The 25,920-nt window shown below is 36.0% G+C and overlaps 1 protein-coding gene across 1 annotated transcript in view; it reads left to right on the top strand.

Moving 5' to 3' along the window:
- Positions 1–25,920, top strand: part of TBX18 (T-box transcription factor 18) — a gene marked incomplete at both ends in the record, with an annotated part of 32,209 nt that overhangs the window by 1,875 nt on the left and 4,414 nt on the right. The window contains 4 exons of the mRNA XM_081094671.1: positions 1,912–2,013; positions 10,531–10,702; positions 18,563–18,730; positions 22,055–22,119. Coding sequence (XP_080950797.1) covers positions 1,912–2,013; positions 10,531–10,702; positions 18,563–18,730; positions 22,055–22,119 — 507 coding nt within the window. The remainder of the gene's footprint in view (positions 1–1,911; positions 2,014–10,530; positions 10,703–18,562; positions 18,731–22,054; positions 22,120–25,920) is intronic.

Here is a 25,920-nt window from a genome sequence, read left to right as displayed (position 1 = left end):
GTCGCCGCCAACATGCTAGCGGTGCTATTGGTACGCTGCGTGCAGGGTAGTTACAGATTCGTGATCCTGTTTACATCTGTCCAGACATTGATTTAGGCTCCAGTTATCGCTTCTGGGACTGTGGAACAGATGACTCCCCTCGCCTTTTAACCAACACAGTTAGCAATCTAATTTGCCTTTTCAGCTTTGAAATTTACCCATTTTGGTTCTTTATCAAAAGATTTCCGTGCAATGTGAGAACGTGATGTGTTGTGCCATTTTGATATTAGACGAGGATGAAAAATTACTGGAATCTCTGGTAATACATGCTTAATCCTTGAAAAATGGTTACCTTGATTTTTAAAAACCACTTCTGTAGATCCGCAGTTACGCAGCTAACATTTTTTCCTCAATGAAATCCAACACGTTAGTCTACATTTGCTGAAGAACTCTAAAAGATTTTGTAAGAAGTTATATCCGTTTTTTGTTGAAAGTGAAATTTGCACATGCCTCTGTAAAATAAATGGATTTTTGGGCCAGATCATAGTAATTTGAAGGAGGCACCGAAATATTTGCACTTTAAAGTTTTCAGTTCATTTAGTGCAGTGAAATCTATGAATAATATCTTCCTTAAAAGGAAGGTAAAAAGCACACACCACTCTTTCAGGGAGTACACATGGCAAAAACCTGGACAGCATAAAAGTATCCAAACTTATTAGAAATTACAAAAACATATTTTATTGAATCCATATGCTACCTTCTACATTTTCACAGAGCTATTAGTAATGATCCAAATTCAGTTTTCAACAACACAAAGCAACAGTTGTCTTATAAAGGATGTAGTTAAAGACCTTTACTCTTTATCTTACAGGTGCACTGAAATAACACTAAAACAACCAGCGTATTAAACTGCTCTCATGCCTAGTTAGGAATAATGGACTTTCTTTTTTGTGCAAATGGTCTTTAATGGCATTGTTATAGGAAAAAATTTGGTAAATAACAGTACTAAAATTCGTGTTATAAGGTAAATTGGCAAAAATTAGATTAACTGGAAGGATCCTAGACATACATCATTAAATGAATTTTTTTTTAAAAAAAAAAGAAAGAACTGCTCTATTTGTTTTTTTTTATATACAATAATTTGCTGTTGTATGCCTTGCTACTGTGCCATTTTTAAAAGATAGGTGCATTTAGTTTAGCATCTCCTATGATGCATCTGTGGGAAGCCAAGAGAAATTCAGATTTTCATTTTTCTTAATTAGCAATGTTTTGAGTAAGTGTGGTTAAATGAGAAAGTATTTTCAGGCTATGGTAGGGGAAGGAACGGTTTGGTAAATATACATTGTGCTTAGTTTCTGCTTTCAATAAAGAAGTTTTACTATACCTTTCAAATTTGAAGCAACTTTTGCACTTCACCTTTACCGTGCTGCAGACAGGAAGTCTTGTCTCAATAAAGAACATATTGTTTGGTTATAGCATGGCACATTGGCTCCTTGTGGTTTTTTATAACCCTTTTAAAATTTCACATTATAATATGTTTTATCACTTTCAGAAATTCAAAATTTCTATTTCTACCATTTGGGACATTTTATTATCTGTATTATTAAAGTAAATTTGCTTATTGATTTTTTTAAAGTGCTTTCTTTAGTGCCTTGACTCCTTCAACGTATACAATTATTTTTGCCCTTAGCTATACTGACGTTTCAGTAAACACAGAAGCAAGTATAAGGTGCAACCAATTACATTTAAAAGCCTCGGTTTTGCTATGTCCCCTGTTCTGATTCTTTGAATTAAATTACCAAAGCGAATGGTATACATTTGTTCCTGTGAAAAATTCAGATTCTGGAGATTACTTTTGCTTATTCATTCTCCATGTGTTATCACAAGCAAAACCCAAACCAAAACCCCTTTCCTCCCCTTCCGTATAAATAGGCGGATGTTTCCAGCAATGAGAGTGAAGATCTCAGGATTAGATCCTCACCAGCAATATTACATTGCCATGGATATTGTGCCAGTGGACAACAAGAGATACAGGTATAGTGATTGGATGGCTAGAGGAGAATAGGAAAACACTAAGATTTTACAGGCTATGTCTGTTTGATTTGTGACTGTGATGTTTGTTTCCAAAAGCCTGTAGAATTCCCAGAACCACAATCCAGGACCTTTCAGATCCAATAGCCCAGAGGATGCCTTCTTTTATAGTAAATGTGGAAACTTAATTCTTGTTTTGCTTTTTATAGATACAGAAATGTCTTTTAAGGACTGAGGACTTTTAATAGGAGCTAGTTTAGCGATGTTAAACCGAGTTGTTTTTTTATTCTGATTCACATTTTGATTAGAGTTTGAGAGGAATGTTAAATTTGTACATATATGTAATATTTAATAAAATGTTTTGTTTTCTTTGTGATTTTTATCTTTTAATAAATTCATTTTATCTGATTATGTTCAAAATTGTACCTGTTTGAAGGCTTTTCATTTTTGAAAAAATGATTGAAGATTTTTTTATAATTTAGAAAAATAAAATCTCATAATTCATTATGAAATTAAGACATCTTTAAATTGGTAATGAATTAATTACCTTAGTGTTGTTTTTTTTGCTTGGTAGTTAAAAAAACTATAGTATTTGGATTTTGAAAGAGAATATATTTATGCAGTCATCAAGTAAAGTTGGAAAGGATATACAGTCTTCAGTATCAAACCAACCTTTGCTCTTTTTCTCCTGAAATTAAGCAAATCAATAATTTTTAATGATTATGCTTTATATTTTTCTGTTAAAAATGATAACATAAAAAAAGAAGATTTTGAGTGAGAGACCAGAAATTACTGCTCTAAATTTTGTTTTTTTGTTTCTGTTTTTTTTTTTCTTTTTTTTTTTTTTTTTTTTTTTTTTTTTTTTTTTTTTTTTAAATTTATTTATTTTTTTTTTTTTTAATTTTTTTATTGCTTAAAGTATTACAAAGGGTATTACATATGTGTCCATTTTATCCCCCCGCCCTAGACAGTCCCCCAGCCTCCCCTATCCCCCAGTGTCTTATGTCCATTGGTTATGCTTATACACATGCATACAAGTCCTTTAGTTGATCTCTTACCCCCCTACCTCCTGCCCCCCAACCCTCCCCGGCCTTCCCACTGCAGTTTGACAATCTGTTTGAGGCAGCTCTGCCTCTGAATCTATTATTGTTCAAAAGTTTATAATGGTCTCTATTATCCATGAATGAGTGAGATCATGTGGTATTTTTCCTTCATTGACTGGCTTATTTCACTTAGCATAATGCTCTCCAGTTCCATCCATGACGTTGCAAATGGTAAGAGTTCCTTCCTTTTTAGAGCAGCATAGTATTCCATCGTGTAGATGTACCACAGTTTTCTAATCCATTCATCTACTGATGGGCACTTAGGCTGTTTCCAGATCTTAGCTATGGCGAATTGTGCTGCTATGAACATAGGGGTGCATATATCTTTTCTGGTTGGTGTTTCTGGTTTCTTGGGATATATTCCTAGAAGTGGGATCACAGGGTCAAATGGGAGTTCCATTTTCAGTTTTTTAAGGAAACTCCATACTGTCTTCCATAGTGGCTGCACCAGTCTGCATTCCCACCAGCAGTGCACAAGTGTTCCTTTTTCTCCACATCCTCTCCAGCACTTGTCGTTTGTTGATTTGTTGATGATAGCCAGTCTGACAGGTGTGAGATGGTACCTCATTGTTGTTTTGATTTGCATCTCTCGGATGATTAGTGACTTTGAGCATGTTTTCATATGTCTCTTGGCTTTCTGAATGTCCTCTTTTGAAAGGTGTCTATTTAGGTCCTTTGCCCATTTTTTGATTGGATTGTTTATCTTCCTTTTGTTAAGTTGTATGAGTTCCCTATAGATTTTGGAGATTAGGCCCTTATCAGATATGACATTGGCAAATATGTTTTCCCACACAGTGGGTTTTCTCGTTGTTTTGTTGATGGTTTCTTTTGCTGTGCAGAAGCTTTTTATTTTGATGTAGTCCCATTTGTTCATTTTCTCTTTAGTTTCAAGTGCCCTAGGAGCTGTATCAGTGAAGAAATTGCTTCGGCATATGTCTGAGATTTTGTTGCCTTTGGATTCTTCTAGAATTTTTATGGTTTCCTGTCGTACATTTAAGTCCTTTATCCATTTTGAGTTTATTTTTGTGTATGGTGTAAGTTGGTGGTCTAGTTTCATTTTCTTGCATATATCTGTCCAATTTTCCCAACACCATTTATTGAAGAGACTATCTTGGCTCCATTGTATGTTCTTGCCTCCTTTGTCAAATATTAATTGAGCATATTGGTTCGGGCCGATTTCTGGGCTCTCTATTCTATTCCATTGATCTATATGCCTATTCTTGTGCCAGTACCAGGCAGTTTTGAGAACAGTGGCTTTGTAATACAGCTTGATATCTGGTATTGAGATCCCACCTACTTTGTTCTTTTTCAGGATTGCTGCAGCTATTCGGGGTCTTTTTTTATTCCAGATGAATTTTTGGAGAGTTCGTTCTAGATCTCTGAAGTATGCCGTTGGTATTTTAATGGGAAGTGCATTGAATTTATAGATTGCTTTGGGTAGTATGGACATTTTAATGATGTTGATTCTACCAATCCATGAACACGGTATGTTCTTCCATCTGTTTATCTCTTCCTCTATATCTTTTTTCAACGTCCTGTAGTTTTCTGAGTAGAGGTCTTTTACCTCTTTAGTTAAGTTTATTCCTAGGTAGCTTAGTTTTTTTGGTGCGATGGTAAACGGGATTGTTTTTATAATCTCTCTTTCTGAAAGTTCACTATTGGTGTATAGAAATGCCTCAGATTTCTTGGGGTTAATTTTGTATCCTGCTACATTGCCAAATTCATGTATTAAGTCTAGTAGCTTTTTGATGGAGTCTCTAGGGTTTTGTATGTATAATATCATGTCATCTGCAAATAAGGACAGTTTTACTTCCTCTTTTCCAATTTGGATGCCTTTTATTTCTTCTTCTTGCCGAATTGCAATGGCTAACACTTCCAGTACTATGTTGAACAGGAGTGGTGAGAGGGGGCATCCCTGTCTTGTTCCTGTTCTTAGGGGAAATGGTGTAAGTTTTTGTCCATTGAGAATGATGTTGGCTGTGGGCCTGTCATATATGGCTTTTATTATGTTGAGGTATGATCCTCCTACTCCCACCTTGCTGAGAGTTTTTATCAAAAATGGGTGTTGAATTTTGTCAAATGCTTTTTCTGCATCAATTGATATGACCATGTGGTTTTTTTCTTTCAATTTGTTTATGTGATGTATCACGTTTATTGATTTGCGGATATTGTACCATCCTTGCATCCCTGGGATAAATCCTACTTGGTCATGGTGTATGATCTTTCTGATGTACTGCTGGATCCGATTTGCTAAGATTTTGTTGAGGATTTTGGCATCTATGTTCATGAGGGATATTGGCCTGTAATTCTCTTTCATTGTGTTGTCTTTACCTGGTTTTGGTATTAGGGTGATGCTGGCTTCATAGAATGAGCTTGGAAGTGTTCCTTCCTCTTGAATTTTTTGTAGTAGTCTGAGGAGGATAGGTTTTAGTTCTTCCTTGAATGTTTGGTAAAACTCCCCTGTGAAGCCGTCTGGTCCTGGGCTTTTGTTTGCTGGAAGCTTTTTGATGACTGCTTCAATTTCTTCCATAGTTATTGGCCTGTTGAGATTTTTAGATTCTTCCTGATTGAGTTTTGGAATGTTGTATTTTTCTAGGAATTTGTCCATTTCCTCCAGGTTGTCTAGTTTGCTGGAGTAGAGCTGTCCATAGTATTTTTTAACAATCATTTGTATTTCTGTGGGGTCTGTTGTTATTTCACCTCTTTCATTTCTGATTTTGTTTATTTGGGTCCTCTCTCTTTGCTTCTTGGTGAGTCTGGCTAGAGGTTTGTCAATCTTGTTTATCCTTTCGAAGAACCAGCTCTTGGTTTCATTGATTTTCTGTATTATTTTTTTGGTCTCTATGTTATTTATTTCTGCTCTAATCTTTATTATCTCCTTCCTTCTGCTCACTCTGGGGTTTTCTTGTTGCTCTCTTTCTAATTCTTTGAGTTGTAGAGTTAGCTGATTTACTACCATTTTTTCTTGTTTTTTGAGATAGGCCTGTAGAGCTATAAACTTCCCTCTCAGGACTGCTTTCATTGTGTCCCATAGGTTTTGGATTGTTGTGTTTTCATTGTCATTAGTTTCCAGGATGTTTTGAATTTCTTCTTTGATTTCATTGGTAACCCAATCAATATTTAATAGCATGCTATTCAGCTTCCAGGTGTTTGAGTATTTTGGGTTGTTTTTATTGCAGTTTATTTCTAATATTATGCCATCGTGGTCTGCGAAGACGCTTTTTATGATTTCAATCTTCTTGAATTTGGGGATACTTTGCTTGTGACCCAATATATGGTCTATTTTTGAATATGTGTCATGAGCACTTGAGTAGAATGTATATTCCGTGGCACTGGGGTGAAGTGTTCTGTAGATGTCTATTAAGTCCATCTGATCTAGTGAGTCATTTAGTATTGCTGTATCTTTGCTGATTGTTTGTCTAGAGGACTTATCCAGTGATGACAGTGGTGTATTAAAGTCCCCTACTATGATTGTATTGTTGTCAATCTCTCCTTTGATATCTTCCAGAAGATTTTTTATGTATTTGGGTGCTCCTGCATTGGGTGCATATATGTTTATCAGGGTTATATCTTCTTGTTGTATTGATCCTTTTAGTATTATGAAGTGGCCTTCCGTATCTCTTGTTATGGCCTTCACTTTGAGGTCTATTTTGTCTGATATAAGTATTGCTACCCCAGCTTTCTTTTCTTTTCCATTAGCCTGAAAGATATTTTTCCATCCCTTCACTTTCAGTCTGTGTGAGTCCTTTCTAATGAGGTGGGTCTCTTGTAGACAGCAAATGTATGGGTCATGATTTTTTATCCATTCAGCCACTCGATATCTTTTGGTTGGAGCATTTAGCCCGTTTACATTTAAGGTTATTATTGAAAGGTACTTGTTTGTAGCCATTTCTTTTTTTGTGTGTGTGGCTGTTTTCTTTCTGGGATTTTTATTTCTTCTTTTTACACCAGTCCCTTTAGCATTTCTTGCATTGCTGGCTTGGTGGTGATAAACTCCCTTAGCCTTTTTTTGTCTGTGAAGCTTCTTATTTCCCCTTCAATTTTGAATGATAGCCTTGCTGGATAGAGTATTCTTGGATTCAGTCCTTTGCTTTGCATCACTTTGTAAATTTCCGTCCATTCTTTTCTGGCCTGATGTGTTTCTGTTGAGAAATCATTTGATAATCTAATGGGCGATCCCTTGTATGTAACTTTCCGTCTCTCTCTTGCAGCCTGTAAGATTCTCTCTTTGTCCTGAACATTTGCCATGGTAATTATGATGTGTCTTGGTGTGGGTCTTTTCGGGTTCACCTTGCTTGGGACTCTCTGGGCTTGTGTGACTTTTTTCTTCCCCACCTCAGGGAAGTTTTCTGATATTATTTCTTCCAATAGGTTTTCTAATCCTTGTTCCTCTTTCTGTTGTTCTGGCACCCCTATTATTCGTATGTTGTTTCGTTTCATGTTGTCCCAAAGCTCCCTTAGGCTCTCCTCCTGTCTTTTAATTTTTTTCTCCAACTGAAGTACAGTTTGGGTGTGTTTTGCTTCCCTGTCTTCTAATTCACTAATTCGGTCTTCCGCTTCTCCTAGTCTACTGTTGATACTTTCAATGGTGTTCTTTATTGCAGCTATATCGCACTTCATTTCTTCTTGGGTCTTAGTTAAGTTGTCGATTTTTTCATCTGTTTCTTCTTGCTTCTTGGATAAGTTGTCGATTTTTTCCTCCATCCGGTGTATGCACTCTAGGACCCTTATTCTGAATTCTTTTTCTGTCATGTTGTATGCCTCTGTATCACTTAGCTGCTTTTCTGGTGAGTCCTCCTTTTCTTTCCTTTGGGGATTTCTTTGTCTACCCATGTTTGATCTCACTGACGTATATAGATATTGAGTCGTTCAGTGGCTGCTCCCTAGGTGGCAGTGGCTCCTCGGGCTGTGGTTGCTCCTTGGGCAGTTGTGGTAGCAGCTGCTCCTCTGTTGTTAGCGGGTCTTCTGATGGGTGCTGTTCACAGCTGTTGTGGCTCTTCTGGCTGGTGGAGGGAGGCTTCACCCACAGCAGCTGTTCCTCAGACAGAGTGTGTGGAGATCAGGAGGCCGCTGTTGCTTGGATCTGCTGCGTTGATTTTAAGGCACAAAATACAACACAACAAGGCACAACGTACCAGGCACTTTCTGTGGGGAGAAGTCGAGTTCCTCTGAGTTCACGTAGTCGCGCTGCTTGAGAGCCGTTGTTGCCGGGTTAGTTTTTTTTTTTTTTTTTTTTTTTTTTTTTTTTCTTTTATATAAATACCTAGAGCATTCAGTAAGTTATTAAATGAAATCAGATTTGGTTTTTATCTTTTAAAATTTAGGAGTTGCTTTTTGGAAACAGGTTTATGGTGTCAAAGTATATAGATTTAATTAGTACAGGCACATATGGAATACTAAAAAATGTGTAATAAAAGGGACAGTTTAATTATTTTTGTTTGTGTATACATTATATTGCTTATTTTAATTACCTCATTAGGGAGTTTGGATAACATTATCTACTGCATGACAGAGGCTAGAAGGCATTGAAGTTTATTTTTTAAATATCCTTGGTTTAAAATTCATATTCTATGTGGGTTTTGTACTGAGGAAGATAATGTAGTTCTTAATAAGCTTAGAAATTATTTCCTTTCTCAACTAAGTTTGTCTCATATTTCTTTCTTCAGATCTCTTCCATATATTTTGGATGGTTTGTTTTACATAACTGATTCTTATTATTTTTACATAAAATGCAAGCACAATTTCAAATGTTAGTATTAAGATACCAAATTTTAAATGTACAAATTGTAAAACATATATTTGCTTTCACTTACATTGCTTCCCAAGAAATTTGTTTTTAGCATTTGTATTTAGAATGTTGTATGTAGCATGTAACATTTCTTCTCTTAGTGGGTGTGGATTTTTGAACTACTCAATGTGCGTACTTTTTCAAGGATTTGATAGAGAATGTTACTCTATTTATTTTGGTAATAACTCTTTATCCATAGTGCAGGTTTTTAATTTTTTTGTTTGTTGTTGTTTTTGCATTTCCAAGATTTGCATTTGATTTTCCAACTTATTCAGCATTAATAGAAAAAAATTTTTTTTGGCTTATTCTCTGCTATCAGAGAGTGGCATTTGATCAAGTTAAACATGATTGTGACTTATTAGAATGTAAAATTAATATTAACAAAAGCCTGTGTATTTAGGAACTTATTTATTGAAATTACACTATTCCAAGTAAAGGAATTTTTTAAATTGTTCTTAATTATGTGACTGTGTTTTTTTCCAAGAAAAGGAATTCAAGAATAGAAGGCATATTGAGCTCAAAATAGAGTGAAATATGTGACCGTAGTTGAAACAGGGTCTCACCAGAGATGTTATGAAAGTGTTTCATGCTATTTTTTTTAAAAAATTGCATACAACACAGGTAGATTTCTCTGAGACTATTTGTAAATTGTTTCTTTACATTGTATGTTATATTTTAAAACACAAATGGAAGAAAAACAACAGAGTATGCACAGTAATTTATTTTCTATTCCTAAGTTAGTTATTGACATACTAGTTTCTAGATTTTGAATTAGTGTGTTTTAAGTTAGCACAAATAATAATCTGAATGTAGGATTACTTGAAACATTGGGATTTAAATGTATTATTTTTAGAGTCACTATTTTGATACATATAAACAAACAAAACAGGATGTTTTATCTCTTAATTAGGAGAGTAATATTAATTAGATCTCCCATAATTTTCAAAGTTTGATACATATTTTAATTAGTGGTATTTAATAATAATTTGCAGCATTTTCTTACAACAGTAAAAAAAGAAATATGTAGGAGATAAAATCCTACATTTTATGATTATTTAAACTAAAAATTAAACGGAATACTTTATCCTTAATTTGTAGTGTGATAGAGTTAGAAAAACTAATTCTAAATGATAATAGATAGAACTTTTTGCGATGAAAATAAACATTACTGAAACTTCTGATAATTTCTTTTTGCCTTTCTGCCATCTATCTTATCAACTTGTACATAGGCCTAAAAAAAGGGAATTGATAAAGAAGCAGGACACCTTTAGGTATAACTCTTAAGTATTTTTGAAATGTACTTAAAGGTGAGCTTGACAACTTAATAGTTTTTCACATCAGTTGGAAAATATCTAACATGAATAAGTATAATCATAAGAATTAGGATGCTTACATTTATGGTGGTGGCAGTATGCAAATTTTCACTAAACCCTTAATATACCACCTTGAGTGGTCAGTAGGCCACTGCTGCCTCAGGGGGTCTTTTAAAGTTGTTGAAATCTTATTTTAAATGTCTTGGATGTCAAGAGCAAATGATTGTATTTTAGACTTAAAATGTTGTCTAATTCTGCGGAGTTAGATTCCAAGAAAGCAATAGTTCACATACTGTGCCTTGCCATTGCCTTTTAGGTATGTTTACCACAGCTCCAAATGGATGGTGGCTGGAAACGCTGACTCCCCTGTGCCACCCCGGGTGTATATTCATCCAGACTCGCCTGCCTCAGGGGAGACTTGGATGAGACAAGTGATCAGCTTCGACAAGCTAAAGCTCACCAACAATGAACTGGATGACCAAGGCCATGTGAGTAGATGGCCTCTATAATTTGCCACCATTGGATGGTGCACCCATACCCATACTGTGCTGGACTGAAGGAAATGAACTTTTCTAAGATCATACTTTCCTGGTAGATCAGCATAGGCATAAGCTGTGAAAAATCAAGGTGGTATTTGCGTCAGAGACTATGCCTGTTGCTAGAGTAGACTATGAAGCATTAAATATATTAAAACAAGAAACTACATCTGTATTAGAATGAAAGTACCCCAGGCAGACTATTTAGCCAAAACACTTGTTTGAAATCCCATGAGGTGCTAATTATTATACTCTGAATATGAATCCAGTTGGTTTAACCGGAATAATGATTTATTGTGTCCTCCCTGCATCCAGTTCTTTTCCCAGCTGAGGCTCATTGCTTCTCAATAATGTTCCATCTGCAAACTCCCAATTGTTTTGTAATGACATCTAATATGTCAAAATAATAATTCCTTTTAGTCTTAAAACTGCTGAAATATGATATGTAAGTCAAAGCCAGCCATTCCAATAATATAGTCATTTTAGCATCTTATTAATTTTATGTGATATTGTTTATAAGCAAGATTTCTACATTATTTTAATAAATAAGTAACTCTGGATATATGCTGATTTCCATTGAAAGCTAGCTCTTTCTATTAGGTTTCTATTTTTTGAGAGAGGTTTGGTTGATGCAAGATTAAAATGCCTTTTGACTAGTATTTCATACATAAAATGATGAACCAACTAGTTCATTTCTCAAAGGAGTGACATAAAGATAGCATATTTATGAGCAAATCTTTTAAAGCACAAGTGTAAACTGTCATAAACTAGTAATAATGTGATGACAGGATATGATTTGCAAGTTGCTAGACAACAGCTTAAGCAATGGGCCTTAATGAAAGCATTCAAGTACAAATTTCATTGTGGTACAAAGGCAGTGTCTAGATTTTAAGACACATCTGTCTTGTTTTGTTGATGCTTTTGTTTATTTGTTGCCTTTTATGATTTAAAACAGATTAGAAAGGTAGCATGGTTGATTCATGTCTGAATCCAACTTCATGCCCTATATTTTAGTGCATTAATTCATTTCTCTTCTTTTTATTCTTTATTTACACAGTTGAGATATGCCAATTATTTTTCAGTTGACTTCAGTTTCATTGAGGGAGCTGACTTGATATGTTGCCAACATGTCCATTGAAGGATCTTATTTTTTTGGAATAGAAAATTAAAAAATTAATGCCATTAAGTGTTACTTTAAAAAGCTTAAATATACTCTATTTTTCTGAATTCAACAGTTTAATAATGTATCTTTTATGGATCTAAAAGTGACATACTGTCATAGATAAGGTACAAATGCCTTTTAATAATTCAATAATTTAATAATTTAAATCATTTTATAATTTTGATGCTTTCAGATCAGATTAGTGGCTTTTTATCTAATATCCACTATTTATAATACTAGATATAGATCTAGTAATTTATATGTTTTTTTTAATTTTGTAATTTTACTAGACTTTAAAACAGTATTCTCCAGAAAAACAGAACCAATAGGATTATATAAATGTATATAGAGAGATTTATTTTAAGGAATTGCTCATACTATTTTGGGGGCTGGTAGGTTTGAAATCTGCAGGGTAGATTGGCAGACTAGAAACCCAGGAAAGAACTGATGATGTAGTTCTTGTCTGAAGGCAATCTGGAGATAGAATTCCCTCTTCCTCAGGGACTTCAGTCTTTTTCTCTTAATAGCCTTCAACTGATTGGATAAGGTCCACCTACAATATTGAGGGCAATCTGCTTTACTCAAAGTCTACTGATTTAAATGTTAAGTTCATCTAAAAAAATACCTTCATGGCAACATCCAGACTGGTGTTTGACCAAATATATAGGTACCATGGCCTAGCCAAGTTGAAACATAAAATTAATTATCACACAGTATTTGTTTAAAACAAAAAACATTACAAATTGAAACTCAGTTGTTTATAACTAAATGATTATTATATTTCACTATTAGGAAAAACAAAAACATAGCAGAAAATAGGCAAAATAGTCAGATAAGTGTGTCATCTACAAGTGAAATTTTTCTTGTCAAGTTGTGGTAGATATAATACTTTAATAAAGGGAGACAATATGTGTGGGGAACAAGGAAAGAAAGATATATATTTATGCATTTTGGGAACAAAAAATATTGCCTTGGCAAGTGGTAAAAGTGTATTGGATCAGTTGATACTAGAAGAGAATGTAGGAGAGAAAATGCTCTTTTTGTAAAAACATATTTTTGAAGGCTTTGTAAAATCTCTATAAAAGCCTAAGTGTCTGTCCGACCAACTGTCCGACCAGTAGCTATGACATGCACTGACCACCAGGGGGCAGACGCTCAATGCAAGAGTTGCTGTGATGTGCACTGGCCATTTAAAAAGAAATGGCACCACAGACCTGGCCCCAACAAACCGACACTTGGCTTCTCCCAAGTGGAACATAGGCCCCACCACCACCCTGGAGCAACAGCCCACCAAATCGCAGTCAACACTGCCAAGACCCCATGGCGCAAATTGTGGCCCACAGCCCAGCCTAGCCCAGAAACGGCCGCTGAGGGCACAGGATAATGACATCATTTAGCAACACCCAGCTTCCTCTCCCTAGCAACTACCCTCCTTGGAGTTTCTTCAGCCCAGGAACATGACTTGTTTTATAGCCAGGTGCAAACATTTTACACTTTAACCAAATGTCTGTGAAGCATTTTCATGTGCCTCATTTCATTTGATCCTCACAGAAGTCCTGGAGTAGGTAGATAGGAGATTCGGTAGAATTCTATTTTCTTTTCATTAGCTGGAAAACGGAGATTTAGAAAGTTTAGAAACTTGACCCGACTGAAAAGAAGTAAGAAATGGTGGAACTTGAAAATAACTTCAGGTTTTCTGACTGCACAGAATGTAGTCAAACACTGCTGCAGTTAAATATTTTACCCTTTATTTCCCCTGCGTGATCTACATGCTTTGTGTTGATATTTATTGCTGTGTTGCTAACAATTACCTGAGAGAGAAGTTGGGGTGCTTCACTGGACTGGAAAAAGTTTAGCTAAATCAGAAAGCAGATCTAATTAAGCAAGTTTATTCTATATATATAAAAGGCTAAGTTAACTCACACATGCACGATACATATAAAGCTCTCTCTGGTGCCAATCACATGCGTGTGTTTCAATCTGTCATTGTCGAGCATGACTTTGGTTGACTTTATTATAGAGAAAGGGTGAATAGCGATATTACAATATTTCTTCTAATTAATTTCCTTTCAATGTGCACGAATCCATGCACTGGGCCAACTAGTGTAAGATAAGAAGCCATGGTCTTGGAGCCTAGATGGGGAAAGAAGACCCGCACACAAATAATCATGCTGCCAGCTCAGAGAAGTTCCGATGCGTCCTTATACCCACCAGGAGAGACTGAGGAGGCTTCCTGAAGAGATTGTCTGTTGTGTTTATTTACTCAGTTTGATGGCCCCAAATGAGTTTAGGTTAGAGATTAGGAATTTGTTTCTTATTCTTCTATTGATGTGATTCAGGTCTGGGAAGACAGTGGCATCATTATGGTAGGGAGTTCTAATTCAGAAGTCCCTGTCCTCCTGCAGGGAGCTCTCAGGGACTCCCCTCTCTGCCCTTGTATGGTTGTGGTCCCCCACCCCCAGTTGTAAGGAAGTGATACTAATCTCTAACCAATCTAGCTAAGGACTCAAATGAGAAGTGATTTTCTAATTTGGCTTTTTTTCCCCTAAATTGTTTTCTGTCCTCCCAGTTCCCAGTTTTACTATACTAAAGATGTACAACTGTTCAATACAGTGAGAACTTCATGTAGACCTGAAACTTTTAGTAAAACCATAGTGATTGTAGGAATCAAATTCTCACAGGGCTGTGACTGGATCTAGGTTTACCTGTGATCTGAGATTAGGTGTCATTGTGGTTTTCCCCAAAGTGACTTTTCATTTTTCCAATTATTTAGAGAGGAACATTGGTAAGAACCTAGAGTGGAAATGTCCCACTGCTCCACAGCTAGTCTTTGAATGTTGTAAAGACTTTATAATCCCTACTTGCTCTTCAGGGAATCTGTAGCCGGCTTTATGTTGGATTGTATACAAACCAAGACTGGTCTACCGAGGTGCAGATGTTTAGCTTGGGTGGGGTTATTTCCTTCTCATCATGTGCATGTTTCCCTGTTCTCCTGGAATTTGCTCTCTAGAGCAGTGATGGCGAACCTTTTGAGCTCGGCGTGTCAGCATTTTGAAAAACCCTAACTTAACTCTGGTGCAGTGTCACATATAGAAATTTTTTGATATTTTCAACCATAGTAAAACAAACATATTTTTGATATTTATTTTATATATTTAAATGCCATTTAACAAAGAAAAATCAACCAAAAACATGAGTTTGCGTGTCACCTCTGACACGCGTGTCATAGGTTCGCCATCACTGCTCTAGAGGGAAACATTTAGATGAGCATTTTCCTGAAGAATTAGAAGACACTTAACAGTTGTACCTTTAACCTCATTAGAAGACATTTAACAGGTGTACCTCCCTGCTTTGGCAAGAAGTATGGCCAGGCAGCCACAGCCAGGGTACCTGTGAAAGGGTCTGTTTTCCAACTGCTGAGGATTCAATGATATAGAGGAACCCTACCTCTAAGTTTGCCCTCATAATCTTCTCATTCCTGCTTGAAAATGCAGTGGGGAAGCAAGGTATTACAGGGGAGGTTTCTAAGATCTTGATGGCAAGAACTTGTAACAGCTTAGAGGTCCAATGCGTTCATGTTAGTGGGCAAGTCACTTTGGCTCTCTGAGGCTTAGTTTCCTCATGGTTTATGTTGGAACCAGAGAATTTTGAGCGAATCAAATGAAGCTGGTTCACTTGGAAGTACATAATTCTAAGGAGTGCTTTATATACAGCTTCATGCCTGAAACAAAACCAAGGTCGCCTTGCTGTGGAGCTGGCAACTTGAGGTTACTGCATTGACCCCTACCATTTAAAGTGAGCCATTGCTTGGTATCACCAAAATTACAGGGAGCCAGGTTTTTGTTATCTCTCTTCATTGGTACTTTGCTTGACTTGTATCAACACTGAATTTAGGTCATTTAGAAAATTTCCAGAGTCAGCAGGTAGTGTTTCCCTATTGAGCTGTTTTATAAGGTACAGCTTGGCGTGTCTGTCAAGCCACAGGCATTTTCGTCCCATCAGATCAGAAATAAGTAATATCATGCTTCTTTTGACTCAAGCCTAGTGTGTTTAAAATGGGGAAAAAAATGTGTCTGAACCTGAAAAGCTGCACTCTGTATCATGGAGATAGGCCCACGAGATATCTGTACTACTATGTAATGCCAAAAAGAAAAGAAATCCTCCAGCTAAATAGAACAGAGAGCATGGAACATGAAGATCAGATGTAATTATTTGAGTTTCGGTGATGGGCATTATCATTGTGCTCTCCTTGTTTATGAGGCCAGTGGTTCTCCTTGCTCTACTTGTTCTATTAAATAAGCAAACTGTTATTGACTGCTCATCATTATAAGTTTGATAGTTCATTAAAGATCAAATAATGCTATGTTATAAAGAAGAACTGAGGCTTGTTTAGCATTCCCTAAAATTTTCCAGGGATATATTAAATTCCCATAGAGAATACTGAAAATTATTTTGCTTAATTAATCTTGAGATTTTTATTGGCAGTTGTCCTTTAATGTGCAAACATAGGCATAGATCAGCTATTTCTGTATCCTACCTCAGTATACCTCACCTTAAGTCATTTTGATGACTGGGGATAAGGATATAGACAAATAAAGTTAAAACGTAGATAGCTATGTGGAGAAATCTTCTTGAGAGAACAAATACTTCATCAAACAGGAACCTTCTTTTCATTGACTGGCAAACAGAAACTCAAATCAGTTTTCATTTCCTTCATTTCAAGTCAGCTCACTGTAGTCTTCTGAAATTAGTTATGCACTTAATTAGTTTTTTAATGTGAAGTAGCTTTCTCCAGTTTTTCTTCTGCTCTGGAAGTTGCTGATCATTAGAATTAAATCTCGCTTCTGTGTTTTTCAGATCTTCACTTGACTCATAGTCAGACATACATTTTATGGTACGACCACGTGCACACAGAAAACAATGTTTTACAAAACAGTACTTACTACAAGTAGCACACTCTATTTGCTGCTTTATTTTATAATTTCATTTATTTTAAACATTTTTGGTAGAAAATTGATTTTGTGGGCCCCTAATGGGTTACTGAAAACTGTCTTTTGTTAGACTTGGAAAGAGACATTTCTAGAGGTTGCAGAGTATCCCCAGGTGATGTTGAGGGCCGCCATCCGTTCTTCTCCTTTCCTCATACTTATGCTGCCTCCCCCTTAGGCATGTCTGTCATCCACACATTTCCTCCCCTAATAGAAGGGGAATTTTAGGGTAAAAATACAAAACAAAAAAAACCTCACCACAGTGTTGGTTACCACCAGAGTGTAAAGACATCCCCTTGTGGCAGCAATGCACTGTCCCAGTAGAGGGCTCTTCGTGTTTAGCTGACCAAAGCCTCTGAGTTTGGCTTATTAAACTACTTGAATCCTGAAAACCACGAGGTAGGTCAACCACTGTATTTTTCCAAGACTTTTGTTTAAGCATTTCCTCTCCAAACTCCAACACCCCCAAACCTGAATTCAAATTGTATAGCTTAAGAAAGATAGAGGCTTGTTAACTCAACCCATTCATGAATATGGAGCCCCAGCAGCAAATAGAAAATCCTCTTGGGTGAGGCTATTTCTTTACCCCACTTCCTCAACCTTGAAAGCAAGCATATAAAGAAGAAGAAGAAAAAAAAATTCACCCATAAACCAATCATTCGGAGATGATCACTGTTCATATCTTGGTATGGGTCCTTTTTACTGTCTATTTTTATATAGTTTTGATTAGTTTATAAACAACTTGGGTCCTTTTTTATCGTGTAAGATTGAAAAGGAAACATTTTATTATGTGGTTAAAAATGTCCTAAACTGCATTAGTAGTGGCTGAATAGTACCATATCCAGTTGTGTTGTCTTTCATTAACCTAACCAATCTACTTATGTGAGTGCTTTAAAGTTTTTCCACTGTTGTAAAGGGCACATTGCACATCTTTGTACATGAAATGCTTTTCTGGATTTTGAATATTCCCTTAGGATAAATTCTCATTAGTGGAATCCCTGGGTAGGAGGTAGTTGGAGCATGTTATCAGATTCCCCCAGCAGAGTCTGAGAGCACCAGTCTTCCTATCCCCCAGTGTCTGGGGTTTTGAAAACCTTGTTGTGATGGAGGCATGGACACTGGGCTCTCTAGACAAACAAGAGACTTCGTGAACCACACATAAGGCAGAACTTGGGGTATCCTTAAAGTTCCCTTTGCCCTTGAATAGACATGTTGCAGTCATTAATGGGGGAAGAATGTTCTCTGAAGAAAACCCTGGTGTGAGATATTTATTTTTTTAAGGGGATGGGTATGGTGGAATTTAAATAATCATTTCAATCTCACTTTTAGTTTTATTGGTTTCAACTCTGTGTTCCAATTTGGCTCATTATAAGTAAAATACTTGTGAATGTATTTTTGTATTTTTAGAAACAGAAAATTTGATGTTAAACACACTGGGTTTCACCTAAATAATGATTTTTTTTGGTATTTTTATGCACATTTAACAGATAACTTCCTAGCTCTCCTTCTCCAATTTTGATATACTTTATTAAATTGGCCTTTCTGCATCCTTGGAAATTTTAATTTCCAACTGTGGTTTAATTTACATATTAAATATTTAGTCATGGTGTTGAGATTGGGCAGAAGTTCCTGATGAATTTGGCTTTTCTTTCCTTGACATAGATTATTCTTCATTCTATGCACAAATACCAACCACGCGTCCACGTCATCCGTAAAGACTGTGGAGATGACCTTTCTCCCATCAAGCCTGTGCCTTCTGGGGAGGGAGTGAAAGCCTTCTCCTTTCCCGAAACTGTCTTCACCACCGTCACGGCCTATCAGAATCAGCAGGTATTGTTCTAAGAATTGGTATCTTTTTAGACTTTCATTTCAGTTGTAAATAGAAAGCTAGCTCTCCTTTTACTGTATCTAAACATTATGAATTGCCAGAAAGCATTTGTCGTAGATGATGTTCAGGGTATATTTATCGTAGTAAAAATTATTTATTCATGATTCCTCAAGTAAGACTAATCTACTGAGGATTTTTTTTTAGACAAGAATGTGTCTCAAGACTGACAGTGTAGGTTTACTTTCCATTTTGAGATATTGAATCATGATGTCATAGTAAACTTAGAAAGTGTGTGTATTGTCTAGGAAATAGACATGTGGAATATGAAAAGTGAATTGTATCATAGAGCATGGGATTTGGTAGTTCACCTTATTTTAAAACTACAACCTATGTATGATGAGAAATCTTTCAGAAGCATTTATCCTTTTTAGTTATTTGGGGATATTTACAAAAAGGGCAGTTTCTTTCAAGATGCACTTTAATTGTGATAGAAGGTGATGCATATGTTTATAGCCTGAGAGATCAGCAGTTGTGGAGTAATCCTTTCCTAAATTTGGGAATAAATTGATAAATGAAATATTTCTTGTCTGTTTGGGTAAGCATACATGTATTTTTAAGGCTGTATTAAGTAGGTGGAGAATTCAATCAAACCAATTGTTTAATCCATGCAGTTCTGGTCAGTTTTTATAAGAAATGGGGATGTAGTTGAGGCTGATGTGGTGTGTGTTACATTTTTAAAAAGAATGCCAGCTGTCAGCAGAATTATTTTAGATCTCCGTTTCTCTTTCAATTTCTATAGATCTCAGTTAAAAGTTTAAGGCTTTATAATCTCTCTGTTGTGGTTTCTGTTGTTTTAAAGCTTCTGAGGAGATGTGGATCCCGTCCTGTATGACCCCCTCTAAGTCGGAGAGGCTCATCCACTCTCATCCCTGTGCAGGCACCAGTCCCACTGCCGAGGATCCCCTGCCCTCTCACACTTACATTGTCAGGCCTTTCTGCAGGCTCTTCAGAAGCAACAGGAAATTAACCCTTGGAAGGGCTAGAGACAATTAGGAAGCTATTCTTAAAATATATGTTAGGTGCAGAAAATGAATATTTTAAAGGAAAAATGTAATGCATGTGGAGAAAAGAGCAGAGTCATTTAGTACCCAACTCCATTTCATCTTCTTTCTCTGTCACTGTCTCTTTCTCAAACACACAAAAATTAACTGAGTTAAATGTTGTTGTTTTTTTGTTTGTTTGTTTTCTCCCAGCCTCTGTAACACAATAAATGAGATACAGTGAGCTCTTGGTACATGTTGGTGACTAACACCACTTAACAAATGCTGACAAATTGATTAAGAGAGTAGAAAAATTAAAAGAAGGGAAATAGATGATGATAAAATGCAATAATGTTTATTTTTAAACTTCCTTGCTGCTATTTTGAAGAACTTATGGAAAATGGGTAAGCAACCTAGCCTGGTGGTTAAGAGCATGGGCTCTAAAGTCTGGGGTCCCAGCCCAGTTCTACCACCAAGAAACCTTATGATCACAGGATACTTAAGCCTCAGTTTAAAAGAAAACATAAAATTGGGATAATAACTACGTATGAGTTGCTATGGGAATTAAACATAATAATATGCATAAAACTCTTAGTACAGCATACATGGTATGCACTCAATAGATGTGATGTCAGTAATAAAAATGATGATAATGTTAATTGTGCTGTAGGTCTTTGTTTAGACATGGTACCATTATATAAATCTGTACTCTTTTTAAAAAATACTGTTTTAAATATATTTAAATTATTTAATGTTTTTCAAACATTATTTAATGAACACAGAATTGAGCTATAATGAATTATAAAGAATTCCTTCCATGAGAGAGTGGCAGACACAATAAATTAATTGGCAAACCCTTACATTATGTAATTTATAATGTAGTTTTATCGACATACTAAAAGCCTATCACATGGAACTCATATGTCTCCGGTGTTACATGGCTGATTGGAGGATGGCGGAGAGCACGCAGGACTACATAGGGACATTGAAGGTGCCTTTCCAGAGATGCCCTTCTTTGCCTTAGTGTTATCCAACAGTGTTCGTTTGTCCTCAACCAAAATGGTACAGTGAGAAGTATGTTCATCAGCTTTGTAGATTCTGCTAAACCAAGGGACAGAGGAAACAAAGCATGCTGTGCTTCGTAGAAAGTAGGCTGTAAATTCCTCTGGGGAAAGTGGAGATCTGGAAAGAAATAGATGAGATGCCGTTTACTAGTGTTAATTGCAAGATGATATGACAAAAAAAATTTTTTAATGGAGATGATTAGACTATTTGTAAATATACGCCCCCCCCCCCCACCCCGCCCAAATCTTGGGGTCTGAGTGGGAAAAAAGCTGGTTATGAGTCAACAAGTTAGAACTGTAGTTAAAATTAAAACATCATTTATTTCTACTACGTGCATAAGACGTAATCCCATTAGAAGCTTCAAATAGTGGTTACTGCTGGTTAAGTACTCTGGTGAGTTCAGGACTCCATAGATAAAAGAGGAACAAGTAAGATTTTCAGATGAGAGTCATAAAGATGGTTCAAGGAGAGACAGAAAAATAGGCAGAAAAGTTAATGGAATGTATATTACCTAACTCTGAAGGAGAGAAGAATATGCAGGAGCCTAACAACATTCGGGCGTGTAAATGGCTGTTAAATTGAAGTTGGAGATGAGCTGTTTCCCGTCACTACCATTGTAAGAGAAGCAGGATTCAACTCTATCACAGAGTTAAAGGGAAGAACTTTAGTTCAGAGAGATGGGAAAACAAAGGGCAAGTTATCTCCTTTTCTAGGCATATTAACAGCAAAACAAACTTTATTCACAGCACTTGAATTAGGGGTGGGGAATGCTTTTTCATAGCAGATAAACATTTGGATGATTTCTGAAATTTTCTTCTAGCTTTGCTGCTAAAATAATAAAATACATGGGAAAGGAGAGAGGAACACAATAGAATCATCTGACATTTAATTTTGGAATTATTTGTAGTTCTTCCCTCATTTTCATTTTTTTAAAAAAATATATTTTATTGATTTTTTACAGAGAGGAAGGGAGAGAGATAGAGAGTTAGAAACATCGATGAGAGAGGAACATCGATCAGCTGCCTCCTGCACATCTCCTACTGGGGATATGCCCGCAACCCAGGTACATGCCCTTGACCGGAATCGAACCTGGGACCTTTCAGTCCGCAGGCCGACGCTCTATCCACTGAGCCAAACCGGTTTCGGCTCATTTTCATTTTTAATAACCTTACTTGGCATTTATAATAAGATTCAATGTGATTTTTTTTCTTCACTCTGCAGATTACTCGCTTGAAGATAGATAGGAATCCATTTGCCAAAGGCTTCCGAGACTCTGGGCGTAACAGGTAAGTCTTAGTGAAGAACATTCTGGCTGTGGTAAATATATTCGATTGTTTTTATTGTTACCTTTCCATTACAAAGTAAATAAACTTACTTACATGGTTAGGAAACCATTTCTGATGAGGGTTTAAGTTTGTTAATACTATTGGGCCTTGTTTATAACTTACTTTTGGGGTGTAGCGTTGTGACCTGCCCATTCTTAAGGTGAACTTTGATGTGTGATGCCGGGGTATAGTACATGTTCCCCTGAAGGGGCCGGGCCGTAAGGAAGGCTGCTCTTACAGGCCCAGGGGCTTCCATATCCAAGTCCACATCCTCTCTGCATCTGCTCTTGGTTTAACATTTGCTTAGTGATGTCACAACTATCTATTGATTCTGTCTTCGGAATATGGCAGGTCTCTTGTTCCCTCAGATTTCCAACTTGTATATGAAACTACTCCCCATTGCCAAGAGAGCTGATGTTCTTTAGTTTCCAAATTTGTCTTGGCTCTGCTGACAGCCACACACTTGTTTATTTTTTCTGTGTCGTGTTTTATGGTGTTTGTACTAAGTGGGAGAGCTACAATAATGAATTCCACTCTATTACTTTTATCAAAAAGCAGATCACCCTAGTCTGTGTGCCAAGAGCTTTTGAATTTATTGATATGATTTTATTCCAGTACAGTTCAGTGCAACGTTTTCTAAAATAACTGTTGATAGTAGTAGAGAGTAATAACAGACTAACGTTCTCCAGATGCCTTTTCAGGGTAAGGCTTTGAGTTAAATGTCTTTAGAAGCATTTTGTTTTTAAAAAGGTATTTGAGAAATTTTTATTACTTTACTCCAGAAATTATTCTACTACTCTTTGAAAACTTGGTATTGATAGGTTGTGTCTCTATGAAGTCAAAATTCCCAATTATCTTATTTTAGGGACAATGTCATTTAAAATTGTAGAAAGAAAACACTCAGGTAGTAGCCCAGATTTTTAGTTCTTTCAGCTGATTAATTGGGCAAGGCAGGTGTAAAGACCTTTTCTCAGAATACACTCAAGTGCTTGCAGAGACTTGATTTCATCTTTCAATGCAATGGCGTCGTTTAGGCACCATGCAATGTGAGAACTAAAAGGCAACTAAAATACAACTTGTAGAATAGCCTTTAACTTAGTGCAGGTAGATCAAGAAGACTAATAATAGGGCTTCCCTCTGCAATTCTTCACTGTGTGGAAGATTTGCATGTGTTCCTACGCTACGATATGGCTGTATTGAAATTATTCTGTGTTTTTAGATGTCTGTTTCAATGTGGAGAAAAACTTTGCTTGGCTTTTGTTATGTTACATTGGCTCCTGGTGAACCTTGCTTTTCAGAGGAGTTCCTGAAGGTTGAATAGTTTAGAAAGGGAGACGGCTACTGGCGAGGTAGACTGAAGGGAGCCTCTGGGAGGACTCCTTTTCTAATTTGACAAATATTTTGGTGGAATCTTCTAGTGGTTTTGGTTAGAGCTGAATAGTATTTATCCAGTTAAGAGTCTTGCATACATTTCAGTTTTGTAATTAATTTTTTTAAAAGCAGAGAATGCATTTATTAAAATTCACTTAAACTTCAGGAGGGCATCACTGAGGAATGGAGAGTACACAGCCACGAACCGTGTCCACATTCTCCAGTAGACAAGCTCTAAGCAAGACCTCACTGCTGTGACCCTGGGGGAACACACTGCTTACACACTGTTGGTTCATTGTTGAAGCAGTAAATTTAAAAATATTTTCAAAGGCATAGTTTGGGTAGATAATAATAGTGAATAAACCTACAAGTAGAAGGGAGATGATAGGCTGCATATGATAAGTTTTCGGAAAGATTTCTATAAACATCAGCATAATGCAAAGGCATCTGGTTGGTTTTTTGTTTGTTTGTTTTTTAATTTGGTCAGTGAAAAAAAATCAGTGGCTTTGGTGAAAGTCAGCTACGAAGTCTATTGTTTGGTGAGGTAAAAATGCTAGGTGTAAGATGGATATTTTCCTTCCCCTTGGCGGTTTTAGGAGTATAGAGGCATGGCATCCATGGTGCTTACTACTATTTCTTTCTTGACTTTAAAACTTTTAGAGTTTTTAATGGATCTACATAAAATAATGAATTATGTGTTAACACTTTTTAAATTTTCTAAAACTTTAAAAATTTTATTTTGCTTCAAATGTTTAAACAATAATTTAGTATAGGGCAAGTACGTTGAGCCTATACATAGCTTTCTTGGTTGTGAAATGAATAGTTTCACTTTTCTTCTCAGTAAAATTATTTCTTCTGCTTCTCATACTTAAGCTCTTCATTGCTCATTTTGGAATGTTAAATATCTATAAACCAATATTCCCCATTTAAAAATATTTGATTTTAACACTTTCCATTGATACATGCAAAAGGCACTTATCTGGAGAAGAGAGAATTTGATTAGCTTTAAAGCTTTCTAATTTATGTAATATTTTCCTTTTTTTTTTAAAAAAAAGAACCTGGATTATATTTAAAACTTGGAGGGTACATTGATGTGGAGGGCTTTAGGGAGGAGTGATATTATATATATATATTAGAGAAGAAAGCCCATGAAAAAAAGTTCAATATATTTCTTTACTATCCCTGGTTCTGTTGCTCTTGTTATTAATTTTTAATGCAAATTCTATTTTTATTTTCCCCTATATATGAAATAAACAAATTAAGCAAGATAAGAAATAAACATGGACTTGTGATTTTTTAAACTTTATAAAACAATTTGCTTTAATTAAAAATTATCCCTTCCTGGCTATTTACGGTTGTACAGCCTATTTTATAGGAATCAGTAGCTTCAGCTCTTAAAAGCTCTCCTGCAAGACATTTGCTACGTGAAAGAGAATTTATGTGCTGAGAATAGTTTCATTCTTCAGTTAGGCCTTAGGTTTGACCCTATAAAATTTTTTACTCAGGAAGGTACAAAAATTTCTTCTCTTTAAATACTTCAGGAAAAACATAACCATTTTACTAAATAAACTTGGCCATTTGATAGCATAAATTAGGGTGGTGATAAAATGTGGAAATTGTTCAAAGGCATCTTGTATAAATTATCGCCTTGGCTACACTCCTGCAGGAGGTGCCTTTTATCTTTTCTTTAACTAGACAGGAAAAGTCTCCATTACTGGAGAAAATGAAGGCTTTTTTTTAAAAAAAAAGGTCCAGATTCAGCTAATAAATATTTTATAACTGTTTCCTGCAAAATATTTCAAATCCTTTCTGGAACTTGCAGTGTGAAACAGCAGCCTCAAGAAAAATATCAATAGCTCCAAATTAGATCACTTGTAGATATGTCACCTTCAGAACCTCTCTTTAAAACTTAGGGCGTCTGTGTTTGGGATGATCAATAGCTCCCCCCCCACCCAAGAATTTAGTCTATGGATTTGTGTTTGAAGCATAATAAAGTGTACGCTGCTAACGCAAGTAATGCAGTAATGCTCATTTCTATAGTTAATAAATTTTTAAGTCTGGTGGCTGTTCATTAATTATCTCTTAGTTAATCTCCTTTGAGACCACTTCATGACCACTTTGGTATCTTTAATATTTAAAACTATGATTACTGAAACTCATCTATGTGGTAATAAAAAACAGTTTTATACAAAACTGTGTCCTAACATTCAAAATAGCTTTTTTTTAGAAAGTCATACAAATTTAGTATTAGTCCAGTGGTCGGCAAACTGCGGCTCATGAGCCACATGCGGCTCTTTGGTCCCTTGAGTGTGGCTCTTCCACAAAATACTGACTTCTGCGCATGGGCCACGAAATTTCAATCGCACTGTACGTGCGCCCCCGCACGTGGTA

Source organism: Myotis nattereri, assembly GCF_964212035.1.
Source record: "Myotis nattereri genome assembly, chromosome: 6".
Lineage (NCBI taxonomy): Eukaryota > Metazoa > Chordata > Mammalia > Chiroptera > Vespertilionidae > Myotis > Myotis nattereri.
The sequence above is the reverse complement of the archived record's forward strand: the minus strand, read 5'-3'. Positions and strand labels throughout refer to the sequence as shown.